Raw genomic sequence first — 18870 nt, forward strand, 5'->3', positions numbered from 1 at the left:
TACTGTACTGATAGATGAATAGTTTTTTTTTTTTTTTGCTAGGGGCTTTACGTCGCTCCGACACAGATAGGTCTTATGGCGACGATGGGATAGAAAAGGCCTAGGAGTTGGAAGGAAGCGGCCGTGGCCTTAATTAAGGTACAGCCCCAGCATTTGCCTGGTGTGAAAATGGGAAACCACGGAAAACCATCTTCAGGGCTGCCGATAGTGGGATTCGAACCTACTATCTCCCGGATGCAAGCTCACAGCCGCGCGCCTCAACGCTCACGGCCAACTCGCCCGGTGATGAATAGTTTGAAATTTAAAAACAAAGTGTTTCGTTATTCTTGTGACACTAAAGAACAAAGTCACCTCCGTACAGGCCATGAAGGCCCTTGGAGGAGTGGAAGGTAAAGGCTTCCACCATTGTTAACCTCGGCACGTGATGGGGTAGAATGGTTAGCTCTACGTCCGGCCGCCTTTGCCCCCAGGAATTAATCTGGTACTCATTTTTGGTGTAGACTGAGTGAACCTCAGGGCCATATGCACCTCCGGAAGTGGAAATCTCGTTTCTTACATTTTACGACTTCCTGACGGGGATTCGAACCCATGTCCTTCCGGGCGAACCAAGCACGCCTTTACCGCCTCGGCCAGGCAGCCCCTTTCTTGTGACACTGCTTAATGTTTATAACACTGAGAGTATTTTATTTACGCCACATTAATTTTAGTACTGTACCCACCAAAATCTGTATACCAGCTGGTTCACCAGCCACTTACTATTTTCGGATGTAGGTAGCCCAACTAACGCGTATATCATAGTCATCCGGAAAACATTAGCACCTGCTCCATCATGGCCTTAGTACAACTATACCGTTTATAGAATGCTCTCGAATATCGTAGAAATCATGTAGTGGAAGTGATTTTTCTATTATTTAAACTATAATGAGTGTGTAAAACGATCACAGCTTCGAATAACACTATCTTACGTTTGGACTGGAAGTGTCTATGACTACAACGTGCTAGCTATGCACCACGGCTCGAGGTAGTGTCGCATCACTACTATTATATCAGCCAAGCTGTCTGGTAGTTCGTTAGATTCACAGGCTGGTACAGGTTTTTCTCGATTAACGCCGTTTACAGTGACTCTAATACGCCACATGTCATCCTGTTCCAAGGAGTGAATTATTTTTTGGTCCTGAAAAGGACCGCCTTTATTCGATGTTACATAGCCAGGTTAGACTACGACATGATGGTCTGTAGGAAGGAAGTTGGGTACCCTGCATATTCGGTGTAACAAGTGTTCGAAATGTTGACCACCCCTGTTTATGCAGATTTCAGCACGACCTTTTAGAGACATTCTTGCATTTTGTAACATGTCAGGTGTAACAGATTGGCATGCCTCGGTGATCAGTTGCCGAAGCTGACCAGGATCTTCAGGCTCCTGTGCTAATACTACATCCTTTAAGCGGCTCCACAGGAAGAAGTCAAGTAGCGTTAGATCGGGTGATCTGGCGGGCCGGTGAACGGGTCTGCCCTTCCCTATCCATTTATTTGGATATGAAGCAAGAAGATGGTTCCGGACGACAACTGATCCGTGAGGTGGAGCTTCGTCCTGTTGAAACAACATTCGTAATCGCACGCGCAGTAGCACGTTCTCCAGCAACTGTGAGAGTTCATTTTGAAGAAAATGAAGGTAGCGTGCTCCAGTTAGACTTCCGTCGATGAGATCGTCACCAAAGATCCCACACCAGACATTTACTCCCCACTGTACTTGAAATGGGCCCTATCTTACCCAATGGGGATTCTCCGCGCTCCAGTAGTGCATATTATGACAATTCACGATGCCATTGTTGTGAAATCGTGACTCGTCTGATAATAGGGCTCATAACAAAAAGTCTGCATTATTGGTCACCTTGAGTAATGCCATTTACGAAATGTTACTCTAGCATCGAAATCACGTTCGTGGAGCTGCTGCTGTAACTCAAGATGGTATGGGTGAAATATGTTGTTATGCAGCATACGCATGACTGATGACCGGCTGATGTTAGTCTGTTGTGCAAGTGTCCGTGTACTAATAGGACTGTTATTAGGGACAGCGTTCAAACCAGCCTCTTCATTTGGACCAGACGTTATAGGAGCATCTCTAACGGAAGTTACCCTACTAAGCGTTCCAGTTGACCGCAATCTTCGTTCAAGGTTTCGGAACGTATTGGTAGTCGGCAGTCTTCTGTCAGGAAAACGCTCGTGATAGAGACGTTGCGACTGGACTGCGTTCTTCCTTGTTTCCCCAGAAATGAGCAACATATCAACGCACTCGTCACTGGAATACATCGTGAGTGAATGAATACGTGCTGTGATGTGACCTGGTAAGTGTGCATAAACATTGGTGTGTCCGTTAAAATGGGACACGATATGTCGGTAAAAAAATGTTAAAAACATGCATAAAGTTGAAATCGAACCACCGCATTACCGCTTTCAGACACTTTGTGTCATCGGCCCTTAACCGCCTCAGTCACAAATACAAGGTGCAAGACATTTGCTAAAGTATTATTACTTAAGTGTGGCCGTTCGACATCGAAAATTAATATCCGTGTCAAACTCTTCAATAATGCTTTACAGTGTTCATATAACTTTTTATCATTACGGAGCACATGGCATACATATTAATTCCACCGTACTTCTTCTTCTTCTTAATCTGTTTAACTTCCAGGGTCAGTTTTCCCTCGGACTCAGCGAGGGATCCCACCTCTACCCCCCTCAAAGGCAGCGTCCTGGAGCGCAAGACATTGAGTTGGGGATACAATTGGGAGGAGAACAAGTACCTCGCCCAGGCGGCCTCACCTGCTGTGCTGAACAGGAGCCTTATGGAGGGATGGGAAGATTGGAAGTTACAGGCAAGGAAAAAAGAAGGAAGCGGCCGTGGCCTTAAGTTAGGTACCATCCCGGCATTTGTCTGGGGGAGATGTGAGAAACCACGGAAAACCACTTCGAGGATGGCTGAGATGGGAATCGAACCCATCTCTACTCAGTTGACCTCTCGAGGCTGAGTCGACCCCGTTCCAGCCCTCGTACCACTTTTCAAATTTCGTGGCAAAGCCGGGAATCGAACCCGGGCCTCCGGGGGTTGCAGTTAATCACGCTAACCACTACACCACACAGACGCACTCGACCGTACTTTCTCCATAAATTAGCAACAACTCAACGTCCTCTTCATAGGAATACATCGTGAGGAAATGAATAAGTGCTGTGATGTGATCTCGTAGGTGTGGTTTATTATTTACGTGCGTTGGACTTGGGAGGTTGTTTCGAATCCCATGCTGGCCGTCCTGAAAATGATTTACCTCGGTTTCCCATTTTCACCACCAAGCAAATGCCGGGACGGTACCTTAGTACTCGTAAAAGACCAAGGCCGATTTCCTTCCCAATCCTTCCCCCACACATCCTTAAGGGAAAGACCCAAAATGAGAGCGCATCCCTTAAAACCAATTGGAAAACAAATATTGATTATTATTGTATCCCCGCTAAAATGGAGCACGCCAGGCGAGTTGGCCTTGCGGTTAGGGGCGCGCTGCTGTGAACTTGCATCCGGGAGATAGTGGTTTTGAATCCCACTGTCGGCAGCCCTGAAGATGGTATTCCGTGGTTTCTCATTTTCACACCAAGCAAATGGTGGGTATCGCTGTACCTTATTTATGGCCACGGCCGCTTCATTCGAACTCCTAGCCCTTCCCTATCCCATCGTTGCCATATGACCTATCTGTGTCGGTGCGACATAAAGCCACTAAGCAAAAAAGTGGAGCATCTCGTCGTTCAAAAAATCTGCCTTATGCTGCATTCGAAACACTACGCCGCCCACACGAACAACCCTTGTCCTTCAGCCGTTAACCGATTGGACCAAGCAATCAACACACGTGTTACGTGCTAGAGGTTTAGTAGTTAAATATGGCCGTTCCACCATATTGAAGTCTTCAGTTATGTTTTACAGTGTTCATTTAAAACCTTTACATTACAGAACACGTGGCATAACCTATTAATTCGATTGTATTACGGGTACCTCTTTCATTTCATGGCGCAATAAATCACATGTTTGCAGAATGGGCCTTAGTATTTGGCGCGGAATTGTACATAGTAGTTTTTCTTTTGTCCGCCTCTGTGGTGTACTGGTTAGTGTGATTAGCTGCCACCCCCGGAGGCCCGGGTTCGATTCCCGGCTCTGCCAAGAAATTTGAAAAGTGGTACGAGGGCTGGAACGGGTTTCACTCTGCCTCGGGACGTCAACTGAGTAGAGGTGGGTTCGATTCCCACCTCAGCCATCCTGGAAGTGGTTTTCCGTGGTTTCCCACTTCTCCTCCAGGCAAATGCCGGGATGGTACCTAACTTACGGCCACGGCCGCTTCCTTGCCTATCCTTTCCAATCTTCCCATCCCCCACCAAGGCCCCTGTTCAGCATAGCAGGTGAGGCCGCCTGGGAGAGGTACTGGTGATTCTCCGCAATTGTATCCCCCGACCCAATGTCTCACGGTCCAGGACACTGCCCTTGAGGTCGTAGAGGTGGGATCCCTCGCTGAGTCCGAGGGAAAAGCCAACCCTGGAGGGTAATCAGATTAAGAAGAATAAGAATAAAAAGAAGAAGTAGTTTTCTTTTGTTAGGTCCATGGATCTATTTACAGTGATGGCACACAGGTAGCGGAGAGCTTTATAGACCATACGGAGAAATTTCAAGTTATTTGGTGTTCATAAAACTAAATTGGTAAGGTAAGGGTTATTCTGCCCGAAGGCAGGTCCGAACCTCCGCAGAGGTGTTCCTGAGCCGGAGTTTACGTGCTGTAGGGTGGCCAGTTCCTTTCCGCTTCTCCATTCCCTTACCCCCACCAACAGCGCGTGGCAACCCATCCAACTCTTGACCACGCCCAATGTTGCTTAACATCGGAGATCTCACGGGATCCGGTGTTTCAACACGGCTACGGCCGTTGGCAAAACTAAATTATAAGGATCTTTAGGTTATACGCGTTATTTTCGGTTGCCTATCTCCGAAAAAATAAGGGGTTGGTGAACCACCCGGTATATAAAATACGCCCTGACTGACTGACTGATTCATCATCGCCCTAAACTACTGGACATAAATAAATCAAATTTTGGGGATAAATTTATATTAGAGTGTAGGTGCTCACTAAGGGAGCATTTTTGTATATTCCATCGATAAGGAGGTGATAAGGTGGGTAAATATTTTAAAAGAGAATATCTAAAAAACTTACAGACGTAAAAATTGTTATTTGGAATCTCCTTTAAAAATAAAGAAACGCGTATTGTTTTGTTTTCGGAAAATCCCCTTAAGGGGGTGTAAAAGGTGAAAAAGAAGTTGAATACCTTTTATGAATTGAATCTCATAAACTGAAAATGTTACAGACATAAAAATTGGTATTTGGATCTCCTTTAAAAATAAATAATTTTTATTCTGGAAAATCCACTTAAGGGGAAGTGAAAAGGGGTGAATTTTTGAAATGAGCATATCTACAGTACATCTCAAAAACGTAACATGTTACAGACGTGAAACTTGGTATTGTACTATTTTAAAAATAAAGAAACACTTATTTTTTTGTTTTCGGAAAAACACTTATGGGTAAAAAGGAATGTAAAAGAGGTGGAATTCCTTTTATTAGGATGTTCATACCTAAAAAAATAAGATGTTACAGACGTCAAAATTGGTATTTGGAATCTCCTTTCAAAACAAAGGAACACGTATATATTTGTTCGTTTTCGGAAAATCCACTTCAAAATAACAAACATCTTATTGATTTTACGTCCCATTAACTACCTTACGGTTTTTAGAGACACCGAGGTGCCGGAATTTAGTCCCGCAGTAGTTCTTTTACATGCCAGTAAATCTACCGACACGAGGCTGTCGTATTTGAGCACCTTCAAATACCACCGGACTGAGCCGGAATCGAACCTGCCAAGATGGGGACAGAATGCTGGAGCTTCAATCGTCTGAATCACTCAGTCCGGCGAAAATTCACTTAATGGAGGTTGTAAAAAGGACTGAAAGTGGGGCTGAATTCTCTTCATAGGGATACTTATATTTCAAAAACTGAATATGTTACAGACATGAAATTTTGTATTTGGAATCTTCTTTAAAAATAAAGAAACGTGTATTATTTTGTTTTCGGAATATCCACTTAAGGTGGGTTGAAAGACTTGAAATATTGTATTAAGTCTTTGTATGAGGATACTTACATCTCAAAAACTAAGGATGTTACAGACGTGAAAATTGGTATTTTGAATCTCCTTTATAAATAAAGGAACACGTATTATTTTCTTTTTGGAAAATCCACCTAGGGGGAGTGGGGGGGGGGGAAGGACTGAAAAATGGGTTGAATTAATTTTATAAAGATACATATATCTCAAGAACTGAAGATGTTACAGACGTGAAAATTGGTATTTGGAATCTCCCTTAAATATAAAGAAACACCTTTTTTTGGGGGGGTAAAATCAATTGGGAGGGGGGTGAAAAACGAGTTGATTTCCGCTTATGAGGATACTTACATCTCAAAAACTGATGTTTCAGACGTGAAAATTGGTACTTGGAATCGCCTTTATAAATAAAGGAACAGGCATTATTTTCTTTTCGAAAAATCCGCTTAAAGGGGTGGGGGATGGAAAGGACTGAAATATGGGTTGAATTCATTTTATGAAGATACTTATATCTCAGAAACTGAAGATGTTACAGCCGTGAAAATTGGTATTGGAAACTCCTTTTAAAATAAAGAAGCACGTGTAGTTTTGTTTCTAGAAGATCCACTTCAGCTGGTGGTGAAAAGAATTGAAAAATCGGTTGAATTATTTTTATGGAGATACTTATATCTCAAAAACTGACATTATAGACGTGATAATTGGTATTTGGAATCTCCTTTAAAAATAAAGAAACACCCATTTTTAGAGGGAAGGTCAACTTGCAGGGTGGGTGAAAAAGGAGTTGAAATACTATTTAGAGGATATTCACGTCTCAAAAGGTAAAGATCTTCCAGACGTGAAAATTGGTATTTGGAATCTCCTTTAAAAATTAAGAAATAGGTATTATTTTCTTTTCGAAAAATCCACCTAGGGTGTGCGGGTGGCAAGGACTGAAAAATTGGTTGAATTCACTTTATGAAGATACTTGTATTTCAAAAACTTAAGATCATACAGACGTGAAAATTTGTATTGGAAACTCCTTTTAAAATAAAGAAGCAAGTACAGTTTTGTTTTCGGAATATCCACTTCAGCGGGTGGTGAAAAGAATTGAATAACAATGGGTTGAATTATTTTTATGGGGATACTTATATCTCAAAACCTGATATTACAGACGTGAAAACCGGTATATGGAATCTCCTTTAAAAATAAATAAACACGTACTTTTCTGAAAATCCGCTCGGGGAGGGGAGCGGGGTTGAAAAGAAGTGAAGAAAGTGTAACTTTTTTTAATGAGGGTACTTAAGTCTCAGTAAATGAAGAAGTTAGACACGTAAAAATTGGTATTTGGGTTCTCCTTTAAAATTAAAAGAAACGGTATTATATTTGTTTTTAGAAAGTCCACTTAAAAGGGGAGTTAAAAGGACTGAATAAAGGGGTCAATTTATTTTTATGGGGATACTTATATCTCAAAAAAACGGATGTTACAAACGTGATAATTGGTATTAGTAATGTCCCTTAAAAATAAAAGAAGCCATATTTTTGTTTTTTGGAATTTCCACTTCAGGGGAGGGGGAAGAAGTTAAAAATGAGTCGAATTCTTTTTACGAGGATATATCTAAAAAACTGAAGATGTTACAGACGTGAAAAGTGGTATTTGGAATCTCCTTTACAAATAATGAAACAGGTATTTTTGTTTTTGGAATATCCACTTAAGGGGATTGAGAAGAATATAATAATTTCGTGTGGCTGTTTCTAGCCGGGTGCAGCCCTTGTAAGGCAGACGCTCCGATGAGGGTGGGCGTCATCTGCCATTTGGAAGTAACTGCGTGTTATTGTGGCGGAGGATAGTGTTATGTGTGGTGTGTGAGTTGCAGGGATGTTGGGGACAGCACAACACACAGCCCCCGAGCCACTGGAATTAACCAATGAAGGTTAAAATCCCCGACCCGGCCAGGAATCGAACCTGAGACCCTCTGAACCGAAGGCTAGTAAGCTGACCATTCAGCCAACGAGTCGGACACTGAGAACAATGAAAAATTAATTTAATTTTCATCATCATCATCCGTTTACCCTCCAGGTTCGGCTTTTCCCTCGGACACAGCGAGGGATCCCACCTCTACCGCCTCAAGGGCAGTGTCCTGGAGCTTCAGACTCTTGGTCGGGGGATACAACTGGGGAGTATGACCAGTACCTCGCCCAGGCGGCCTCACCTGCTATGCTGAACAGGGGCCTTGTGGAGGGATGGGAAGATTGGAAGGGATAGACAAGGAAGAGGGAAGGAAGCGGCCGTGGCCTTAAGTTAGGTACCATCCCGGCATTCGCCTGGAGGAGAAGTGGGAAACCACGGAAAACCACTTCGAGGATGGCTGAGGTGGGAATCGAACCCACCTCTACTCAATTGACCTCCCGAGGCTGAGTGGACCCCGTTCCAGCCCTCGTACCACTTTTCAAATTTTCGTGGCAGAGCCGGGAATCGAACCCGGACCTCCGGGGGTGGCAGCTAATCACGCTAACCACTACACCACAGAGGCGGACTAATTTAATTATTTTAATTACAATTCTTATATCTCAAAAACTGAAATGTTACAGACGTGAAAATTGGTATTTCGAATCTCCTTTAGCCGGGCTGAGTGGCTCAGACGGTTGAGGCGCTGGCCTTCTGACCCCAATTTTGTAGGTTCGATCATGGCTCAGCCGGTGGTATTTGACGGTGCTCAAATACGTCAGCCTCGTGTGGCTAAATTTACTGGCACGTAAAAAACTCCTGCAGGACTAAATTCCGGCACCTCTGTGTCTCCGGAAACCGTAAAAGTAGTTAGTGGGACGTAAAGCAAATGCCATTATTATTATGATTCTCCTTTAAAAATAAAGAAACCCGTATTGCTTCGTTTTTTGGAATGTCCACTTAAGGCAAGGGGTAAAAATAAGTGAAAAGTGACTTTAATTATTATCATTAGGATACTTATGTCTCAAAAACTGCCCGGCTCCATGGCTAAATGGTTAGCGTACTGGCCTTTGTCACAGGGGTCCTGGGTTCGATTCTCGGCAAGGCCGGGAATTTTAACCATCATTGGTTAATTTCGCTGGCCCTGGGGCTGGGTGTATGTGTCGTCTTCATCATCATTTTATCCTCATAACCACGCGCAGGTCGCCTACGGGAGTCAAATCAAAAGACCTGCACCTGGCGTGACGAACATGTCCTTGGACTCTCCCGGCACTAAAAGCCATATGCCATTTCATTTCATCTCAAAACCTGCAGATGTTACAGACGTGGAAATTGGTATTTGCAATCTCCGTATGAAAGAGAAACATGTATTTTTTTCGACTCGAGAGTGGGCTGTTTCTCAATGGACAGTTCTATGTCGCATGATCCCGAGTTAGCTCCGGTAGTCTGGTCATCTTAGCCCCAAAAGGTAATGCCACAAACAAGTTTTGCAAAGAGCTACTGGGGTAAATGAAATCCAATTTTTCCGTGAGTTTTTATACCTTAGGAGTTTTCACAAAATGTTTTAGTTTAGCAGCGAGGAACGATTCCCTTTTCCAAATTACGAAATCCACGTGAGCAAATCCCCGGGTAACAGCCAGTGTTCATCTATTTCAATGCGATATCGTTCTTCTTCATGTTTCCAAAGTTAAGCACAAGTAAATAATGTTGTCCTGGTCACGGTTCATGTTCTTTCTTCTAACAACCGTGATATTTTGCAAAATTATAGTGACATTTTACTTCCAACACAATATTTTCAGATTGAGGTACCTGATTCATAACTCAGAGTGCGTCCAGATCATTCTTGTAGACTAACACTACTGTGTTTAACATGCATATGGAAAAACCCTCATCTGAATTAAGATATTGTGCTATGTATGCTGTGCACACAGCGTATCAACTCATTACAGAGCGTTATCCCTTCCTACCTGCAACGGGATACAGTCCCTCTTCACTGGTTATACTGGTCAGCCATGGTAAATCTTGGGCACCGCCTTCAGTAATTATCTCCACAGGATGTTTCGAAATAAATGGCTCAGCACCTGCTGTTTCTACTGTTGGTCCAAACGGAGTAAATGGGTTGTACCTCCAGGTCTGAAAACGAGGCGTAATAGAAACTTGATGACGCTGATTCAAACGTTGAATACATAACACTTATTTTAAATGATTTTAAAAAATGTCTTTTGTTCACACATTTTAGTATCATTTGATGGCGATATGCATTGCAAAGGATCGCTTGGTTTGTTGATAATGACGTACATGCAACTACATACTATACTGTATTTTATAAATATGTATTATTCAGAATTATACAAACGTTTCTTCAAAATATTAGACGCTTTGTATAATTAAGTGTAATGCTCGGAATAATTTCGCCAATGGCCATTCCTTAGAGGAGGAATATTGAATATTACTCTAGTTCACTACAATGGGTAGAGGAGACTATGAGTATGCAACTAAATTTTCATTTTAGCACATATATGTTCATAATTCGTGCATCCTCAGATAATTATTAGGAAGTAATTTTGAAATTTATGAAGTACTATTTTTATATTTGTTCCTAAGGAATTAATTCACATCATCCTGCCTTCTCTTACCTTCGTCAATTCTCTGAGGCATTACCTGAAAATGCTCGAATTGCTGCACAAGGAGACGAGCTGGTCGATGTCTCAAACATTCCACCAGGTCACGCGAAGACTGGTGATTGCAGCCTACGAGATCACCAAGTTTAAATGCTTTGTTTCTGAGAGCTTCTGCCTGAGCCCAGCAAAGAAGAGCTGAACCACTAAATGACATTCCTCGTTGAAACAGGCCTGAAAAGATAAGTGCTATTAGTACAAATTTGTATTTATATTAACTCAGATGTTTAAGCATTGCAATTCAGTGATGCAAGATGATGAAATATATTACAGAGTGACCGTTACATATCTTCAAATGCCTGACAGATGGTCCGGTTAAATCATGTCTCCTGCTTTGATCGCCTTCAAACTTGAGGAAATGGTTTCATGCAACCACTATTTCAATAATTCTGTCATTTCCAAGTATGTATCATCCATATACCAGGCAATAGTGTGAAACCTCCTTCTATCTTCTCACAAACACATGGTTCGGCCCATTTCATGTTACTGCACGTTGCCAGTACTGATGAGTGGACATGAGCTCAGTGACCATCACAAAACATGTTCTCTCATTCTCCTACACGACGGTAACATGAGGATCACATTTTCCCTGTTATACTGATAGCGAAACTCCATAGAGATTTATATATATATATATAATCTTTACACCATTTACACACTCCACACATCTCTGCAACAAATGACCCCGCAATCGGAATTTTCCTTTGGGTGTTTAACATATTATAGTTTTGAAATAAGCCACGTAATGATATCTTTATAATTGAAGAACTTAAGTTTCACTTCACAAACAAGGACAGAACATGTACATGTATTTTACAAAGAGATTAGTTTCAAAATGGAGAGATGTATTGATAAACCAGCCGTTGGTCATTTCACAACATTAGAAAGAAGTTTCCTTCATTATTGAATAACAAATACTTTGATATCTGTCTAATGCAATAATTTTAACATTTATTATATTGAGAAAATTTCACGTAAGGTTATATCAGTCGCATACAATTCATTTTAAAACGGATATAATATTAGAAAGAAGTAATTTTTTTTGCTAGGGGCTTTACGTCGCACCGACACAGATAGGTCTTATGGCGACGATGGGATAGGAAAGGCCTAGGAGTTGGAAGGAAGCGGCCGTGGCCTTAATTAAGGTACAGCCCCAGCATTTGCCTGGTATGAAAATGGGAAACCACGGAAAACCATCTTCAGGGCTGCCGATAGTGGGATTCGAACCTACTATCTCCCGGATGCAAGCTCACAGCCGCGCGCCTCTACGCGCACGGCCAACTCGCCCGGTAGAAAGAAAGAAAGAAGTAAGTTATGGGACGAGGTTATATTCAAACTTGTCTGTTTTCAGACCAGCTTCAAAAGTTTGGGGACTCAGGATATCTTATTCATAGACCAAGTTTGAAGCAACAGATACAAAGACAGCGAGAATAATAGCGAATAAGTACATGTGGCAACGTTGGCGGGAGGGTACTTGGAATAAGGAAATAAAGGCTAAGTCAACAAAGAATTCGATTAATAAAGTCATATCTACAAACCGGCTTCGGTGGTGGGGTCATATGTAACGGATGGAGGGGATTATCTTACTTAGGCTAATAATAGAATCGACTGCGGAGAGTAGGAAAAGCAAACGGAGAACAAGACGAGGATGATTAGACTCCGCTTTTAATTATTTCCGGAAAAGAGATCCAGAACTAAACAAAATCATAGAGCTAGTTGTAAACAGAAGATTGTGGAGGCGTATAGTTAATTCACAGAGCCTAACAGACTCAACTCTGAAAGGCATAACAGTCTATGATGAAGATGTATTGCACTCATAACCGTATGCTCCAAGGTTACAGTATGTACTGTACTGTATGTATGTATGTATGTATGTATGTATGTATGTATGTATGTATGTATGTATGTATGTATGTATGTATGTATGTATGTATGTATGTATGTATGTATGTATGTATTGTCCCCTTTTCCAGAGTCGCTCAGCCGGCTGCACGAGAGTCCCACGGGTGGAACGTTCGCAGAGCCATGTCGCTATATCCGGACATTATCTTTTAATAAATTATATATTCGCAGGGCACTGGTGACAGGATAGGTGACAGCTAGCACAAATGAAATACGCCAACAAAACAACAATTAACATTTATTAACAACACAAACATTCCGGGCATCATTTTCAAATAAAACTTTGAGTTAATTCTCTGAATGTAAAGAAGAAGGAAATGTGAATTACAAGTAGATGCTTTTTGAACTTTCCTCGGATTTTACATTTTAAATCAAAATTGTATTTTATTATCATCGGTTACTCCACTTCAGGTATCGATGGTGAATCGAAAAAACAGTAAAATCAGAATTTCAACATTAGTGAAAGTTCGTGATACTCAATTAACAATATTGCATTCAAATTAAATCGAATATGTCAACTTCGAGTCAGAATGCCAGCACTCTATCGTCTGTCCCACTCAGCCCCGCAGGATACCGTTCATCGGATTTCATTGTTTCGTCAGTTTCTACAAGAAAAGAAAAGTAGGCCTACTGTAAACATACTGGATTGTGTTACAAGCACAAGCGACATAATTCTGTTAATCAACAAAAACTGTGTACTTTACTAAACAACAACTTGTTTGAATAATGATACACCATTTGTGCTATTTGACTGTATGGTTTGTGCAATTGTACACCACACACATAGACGGCATAATATATTCTATGTAATCTCTTATAAGTAACGCACTATAAGCGGACGAAGCAGAATTGATGGCGCTTAAACTATGGCGTGGTTGTTTCGCCTCGGCGTCACCCAGAGCGCTGTAGCAGACATGTTAGCCACTCTATAGTCTTCTTTCTAGCTCGTTGGACAAGATAAAATAGTGTTTGAATGGGTGGCTGAATGTCTAGAAAATAGATCTCAGAGAATGAGAGTAGGTGAAGTGTTATCTCATAGTTTTTTCTAGTTGTTTTACGTCGCACCGACACAGATAGGTTTTACGGCGACGATGGGACAGGAAAGGGCTAGGAGTGGGAAGGAAGCGGCCGTGGCCTTAATTAAGGTACAGCCCCAGCATTTGCCTGGTGTGAAAATGGGAAACCACGGAAAACCATTTTCAGGGCTGCCGACAGTGGGGTTCGAATCTACTATCTCCCGAATACTGGATACTGGCCGCACTTCAGGGACTGCAGCTATCGAGCTCGGTTTATCTCATAGTGTAATGGTTGAGGGGGTTCCCACAGGGCAATATAATTGAACTTTAATTTTTTTCATACATGTAAATGATACGAGTAAAGAACTGGATTCATAGATAAGGCTATTTGAGGATAATGTTATACTGTAGAGAGTAGTATATGAGTTGCAGTATTGTGTGAGCGACAGCAGGGTGACAAGGACAATGTTGTGAGATGAACAGCGGACAATGGTATTGTACCAGGAAGGCCTAGGTACTGGTACATATCAATTGAAAAACTTTATTTCAGCATACAATTTCCGTCCGCCATGCGAACAGCGGAGCGAAGGAACATTCCAGTACGTACCAGACTCCACGCCGACCAGGCGAGGCCAAATGACGTCACCTACCGCTTGAAACTTGCCTCCCCTAGAGATATTTCTCGAAATATTTTTTCTCTCATGAACTTTTTAACGCCTCAACCAATTTCAACAGGACTAACGCTAAATTGTAGCAGACATTGTAACAGTAAAATCCTGTAAATTTCAAAGCAATCTGTCCAGTAGTTTCTGAGTTATAACAATATAAAGTTTAAGAAGATCGAGCACTCTCGGTCACATGACTCCGATCACCACCCCTCCTGGCGCAGATATACCGGGTGGTACAGCTGCCCCTATTTTTTCCCGAATATATGCAACCAGTTAGGACGTAAATGCCTCTTAGTCCCATCTTGCGCAACACCTTACAGCAATGTTATGTGCAGTTAACCCGATGTAGACTTCTCCGCACAGTGGAAAAATGGTACAAGAGGCAATAAGTGAGGTCCATCTCAAAAACACTGTACCATTGTATGTAGAGCGGTGTCCAATACTCTACTAATTTTTACGAAATGTTACTATACTGTACAAACCATAAACACGCCTATAGCTGTCGGCAGAGAATTGCGCACCTGATTGGTCCAAGAGGCCATTTTCTTTTAATAGAAACGGCGGTCGTGGTATCATAGAAAACGTGATAGGGTAAGACCAATTACAGACATGTCAATGCACCACCATTTTGTACAGTCTCATCACATCGAAATTGATAGAAACGTGTTTTGCACTGTAGTTTATAATCTGTGGCACGCAAATGCTGTACAGCAGATGTGATAGCTTACGCCATGTAATTACTACCGTTAGAGCGATCAAAAAAGGCATAAAACGGGACCATAAGGCTGTAACTTATCAGTAACTTGTCGAAGCGGGAACTTCCGCTCTCCTCGTGAATACAGAGTTACAAGGATGGCGATTGTACGTTGCAACTAGCTGCGCGGAATTACGTATGGAAGACGTACCGCGATAGGTTACTTGAAGCAGGAAGGGTTCCAACCATTCTTGAGTCATGCATTTTTTTAATGTCATTTCGTATTCGCCTAGGCATCGTTTACGAAGACCTTTCTGAAGTCTCCGATATTCTTGTACGGAAGTTATAATAAACAGGTATCATAAATATTGCCACATACGCACCGATTGTGAATACCACCTGAAACATAACGCTGGACTCATTCAACCAAGTAACGCGTAGAAAATGGTTGCAACCATCTGGGCGTAAGAGATACGCGATTCTTTAGTTCACTGTGGTGTTTGCACATTCGAGTTCAGAACTTTTAACATCAACGATCAGTATCGAAGCGATAGCCTAGGTAATTCCATTAGTACCGAGCTACGAGACCAATTCTTTGTCGCCTGCAGTGGCTACATGGCACCAATCGCAGCGAGCATACGATATGTTAGCAGGCATTTAGAGTTCGAGTCTAGTTACGAGCTTTTCAATTTTATTTTTATATTATACTTGTAAGGCCATTCGTAATAAATATTTTACGTTCTTAAGTCTCAAAAGTAATTTGCCACCTTTACAAAGAAAGCATACATCATCATCATCATCATCTGTTTACCCTCCAGGTTCGGCTTTTCCCTCGGACTCAGCGAGGGATCCCACCTCTACCGCCTCAAGGGCAGTGTCCTGGAGCTTCAGACTCTTGGTCGGGGGATACAACTGGGGAGTATGACCAGTACTTCGCCCAGGCGGCCTCACCTGCTATGGTGAACAGGGGCCTTGTAGGGGGATGGGAAGATTGGAAGGGATAGGCAAGGATGAGGGAAGGAAGCGGCCGTGGCCTTAAGTTAGGTACCATCCCGGCATTCACCTGGAGGTGAAGTGGGAAACCACGGAAAACCACTTCGAGGATGGCTGAGGTGGGAATCGAACCCACCTCTACTCAGTTGACCTCCCGAGGCTGAGTGGACCCCGTTCCAGCCCTCGTACCACTTTTCAAATTTCGTGGCAGAGCCGGGAATCGAACCCGGACCTCCGGGGGTGGCAGCTAATCACACTAACCACTACACCACAGAGGCGGCCAAGAAAGCATACATACGAAAGGAATAATAACATCATCATCATCATCATCATCATCTGTTTACCCTCCAGGTTCGGTTTTTCCCTCGGACTTAGCGAGGGATCCCACCTCTACCGCCTCAAGGGCAGTGTCCTGGAGCTTCAGACTCTTGGTCGGGGGTTACAACTGGGGAGTATGACCAGTACTTCGCCCAGGCGGCCTCACCTGCTATGCTCAACAGGGGCCTTGTGGAGGGATGGGAAGATTGGATGGGACAGGCAAGGAAGAGGGAAGGAAGTGGCCGTGGCCTTAAGTTAGGTACCATCCCGGCATTCGCCTGGAGGAGAAGTGGGAAACCACGGAAAACCACTTCCAGGATGGCTGAGGTGGGAATCGAACCCACCTCTACTCAGTTGACCTCCCGAGGCTGAGTGGACCCCGTTCCAGCCCTCGTACCACTTTTCAAATTTCGTGGCAGAGCCGGGAATCGAACCCGGGCCTCCGGGGGTGGCAGCTAATCACGCTAACCACTACACCACAGAGGCGGACATATTGCAAACAACTACAGGGAATGAAGCGCAGTGCACGCGTTGTCAACATTCTGACCCACCCATTCAACCAAGCAACTGCGCACGTTCGACTCGAAGACCAACTAACAGCGGTCTACACTTCATACGTAGGGCACATGAAACAGCATATCGTAATCCTAGCAGCAACGTGTGAGCACGTACTGTACGGTTAGCACGAAAGCAAACATTATGTATTCACGGGATGATTATGTGAATATGGTACTACTTTATGGAGAAGCAAGGCAAAATGCACGGGAAGCCAGACGCTTGTATCAAGAACGATTTCCTGGACGAAGGCTGCCAACTGCAGATACATTTCGACGTGTTGAAAGACGGTTGCGTGCAACGGGGTCATTTCATACATTACCCCCCGTTCGGGATGCTCCAGTGACGTCTGGAAATAACGACGAAGCTGTTCAAAATGCAATTGCATACAACCCGCACACAAGCTTACGGGCCATAGGAAATGAACTGAACATCAGTCATGTATCTGTACTGCGAATATTGCACCGCCATAAACTCCACCCTTTCCATCAACAGCTGCACCAGGAACTTCACGGACATGACTTTCCAAAACGGATAGAATTTTCGCAATGGATATTACAAAGAGTTGAAGCTGATGCGAATTTCTTAATGGACATTCTCTTTAGTGATGAATCCAGATTTCACAACAACGGAACTGTTAATCGTCACAACTTCCATTACTGGAGCGTTGAAAATCCTCACTGGATCAGGGGAGCTCGATTTCAGGTACAATGGGGCGTCAACGTGTGGTGCGGGATACTAGGTGACAAGATAATTGGACCATATTTCTTCGAAGGAAACCTCACGGGACGACGCTATCTAGAGTTTCTTCGTGAGTACCTCCCACTCTTATTGGAGGATGTGCCCCTTATGACACGGTTACGGATGTGGTTCCAGCAGGATGGAGCTCCCCCACACTGGACGTTGGCAGTACGGAACCACTTGCATAGGACATATCCTGGACGATGGATTGGACGAGGGGGTCCGGTCACATGGCCGGCTAGATCACCTGACCTTACTCCACTCGACTTTTTCCTCTGGGGTTATTTAAAGGAAAGAGTCTATGAGCAGGAGCCTGAGAGCCCGCAGGCAGATTCCACCACATATGTTGCAGCAAGCAAGAATGTCTCTCCTCCACCGTGCTCAGATGTGCATTAACGAAGCAGGTGGTCATTTTGAACATTTGCTTCATTAATCGAATGGCCATGCATAAGCCCATCGCACCGCTGTCGGTACAATCTCACTTTATTGCAAATAGCTCTTTTAAGAGCTCCTTAAAAAACAAACATAGCTGAGTACCTGCAATATGAGAACTGATCATGATTTAGATTTGTCGTCAACAACACGACTCTCACGAACATCAACAACGCAATAAAAATATTCGTCGCACACAGGACTCGAACCACCTACTAACGAACACCGGTACTCTCCTCTAACTTTTAGCAAGCTAGGCTATCACGGGTTGCTGTTTAGCGCTGTTGTGTTGCTGCTACTTCTAGTCATTCACCAATAATATTCTCTGTACAGGACGTTTCTGCGACACATAATTTTCAGGATTCTTTACCATCAAATCAATCGGTATTTTATCATTAATGCTGATTTGCTTGACACGAATAAACGAATTATGGAAAGCGTTGTAAGAGCAGACATTGTAGTGAGTAGTCAAGGTCAATATTTTTAGGGCGACGTAAAGCCCCTAGCAAAAAAAAAAAAAATTTTTAGGTTCGACTATAATCTGCGGGTTGCATAAAACTGCGTGAATAGGGGCAGCTGTACCACCCGGTATATGCCACTAGGTCAAGGCTAACAGGCAGTTCAGTTTAGCAGTACAGTCTACAAGTGCAGTGCAGAGCAGTGCAGTATGTGTGTGTGAGTGAGACAGAGGGGAGATTGACCCTTGTACAGTATGTCCGTGCAGTCTCGAAGACAGTACTTTCCGTCGCGTTTCGCAGAGACGAAATTATGGGATAAT

General features: G+C 43.1%; 1 protein-coding gene across 1 annotated transcript in view; it reads right to left on the reverse strand.

Annotated features, from left to right (window-relative positions):
• LOC136864020 (venom carboxylesterase-6) overlaps positions 1-18870 on the reverse strand; it is a 137602-nt gene that overhangs the window by 30909 nt on the left and 87823 nt on the right. The window contains exons 5-6 of the mRNA XM_067140521.2: positions 10757-10947; positions 10063-10228 (exon numbers count right to left, since the gene is read on the reverse strand). Of these exons, the coding sequence (XP_066996622.2) occupies positions 10063-10228; positions 10757-10947 (357 nt within the window). The remainder of the gene's footprint in view (positions 1-10062; positions 10229-10756; positions 10948-18870) is intronic.

The sequence above is a fragment of the Anabrus simplex genome, chromosome 2 (genome assembly GCF_040414725.1).
Source record: "Anabrus simplex isolate iqAnaSimp1 chromosome 2, ASM4041472v1, whole genome shotgun sequence".
Taxonomy (NCBI): Eukaryota; Metazoa; Arthropoda; class Insecta; order Orthoptera; family Tettigoniidae; genus Anabrus; species Anabrus simplex.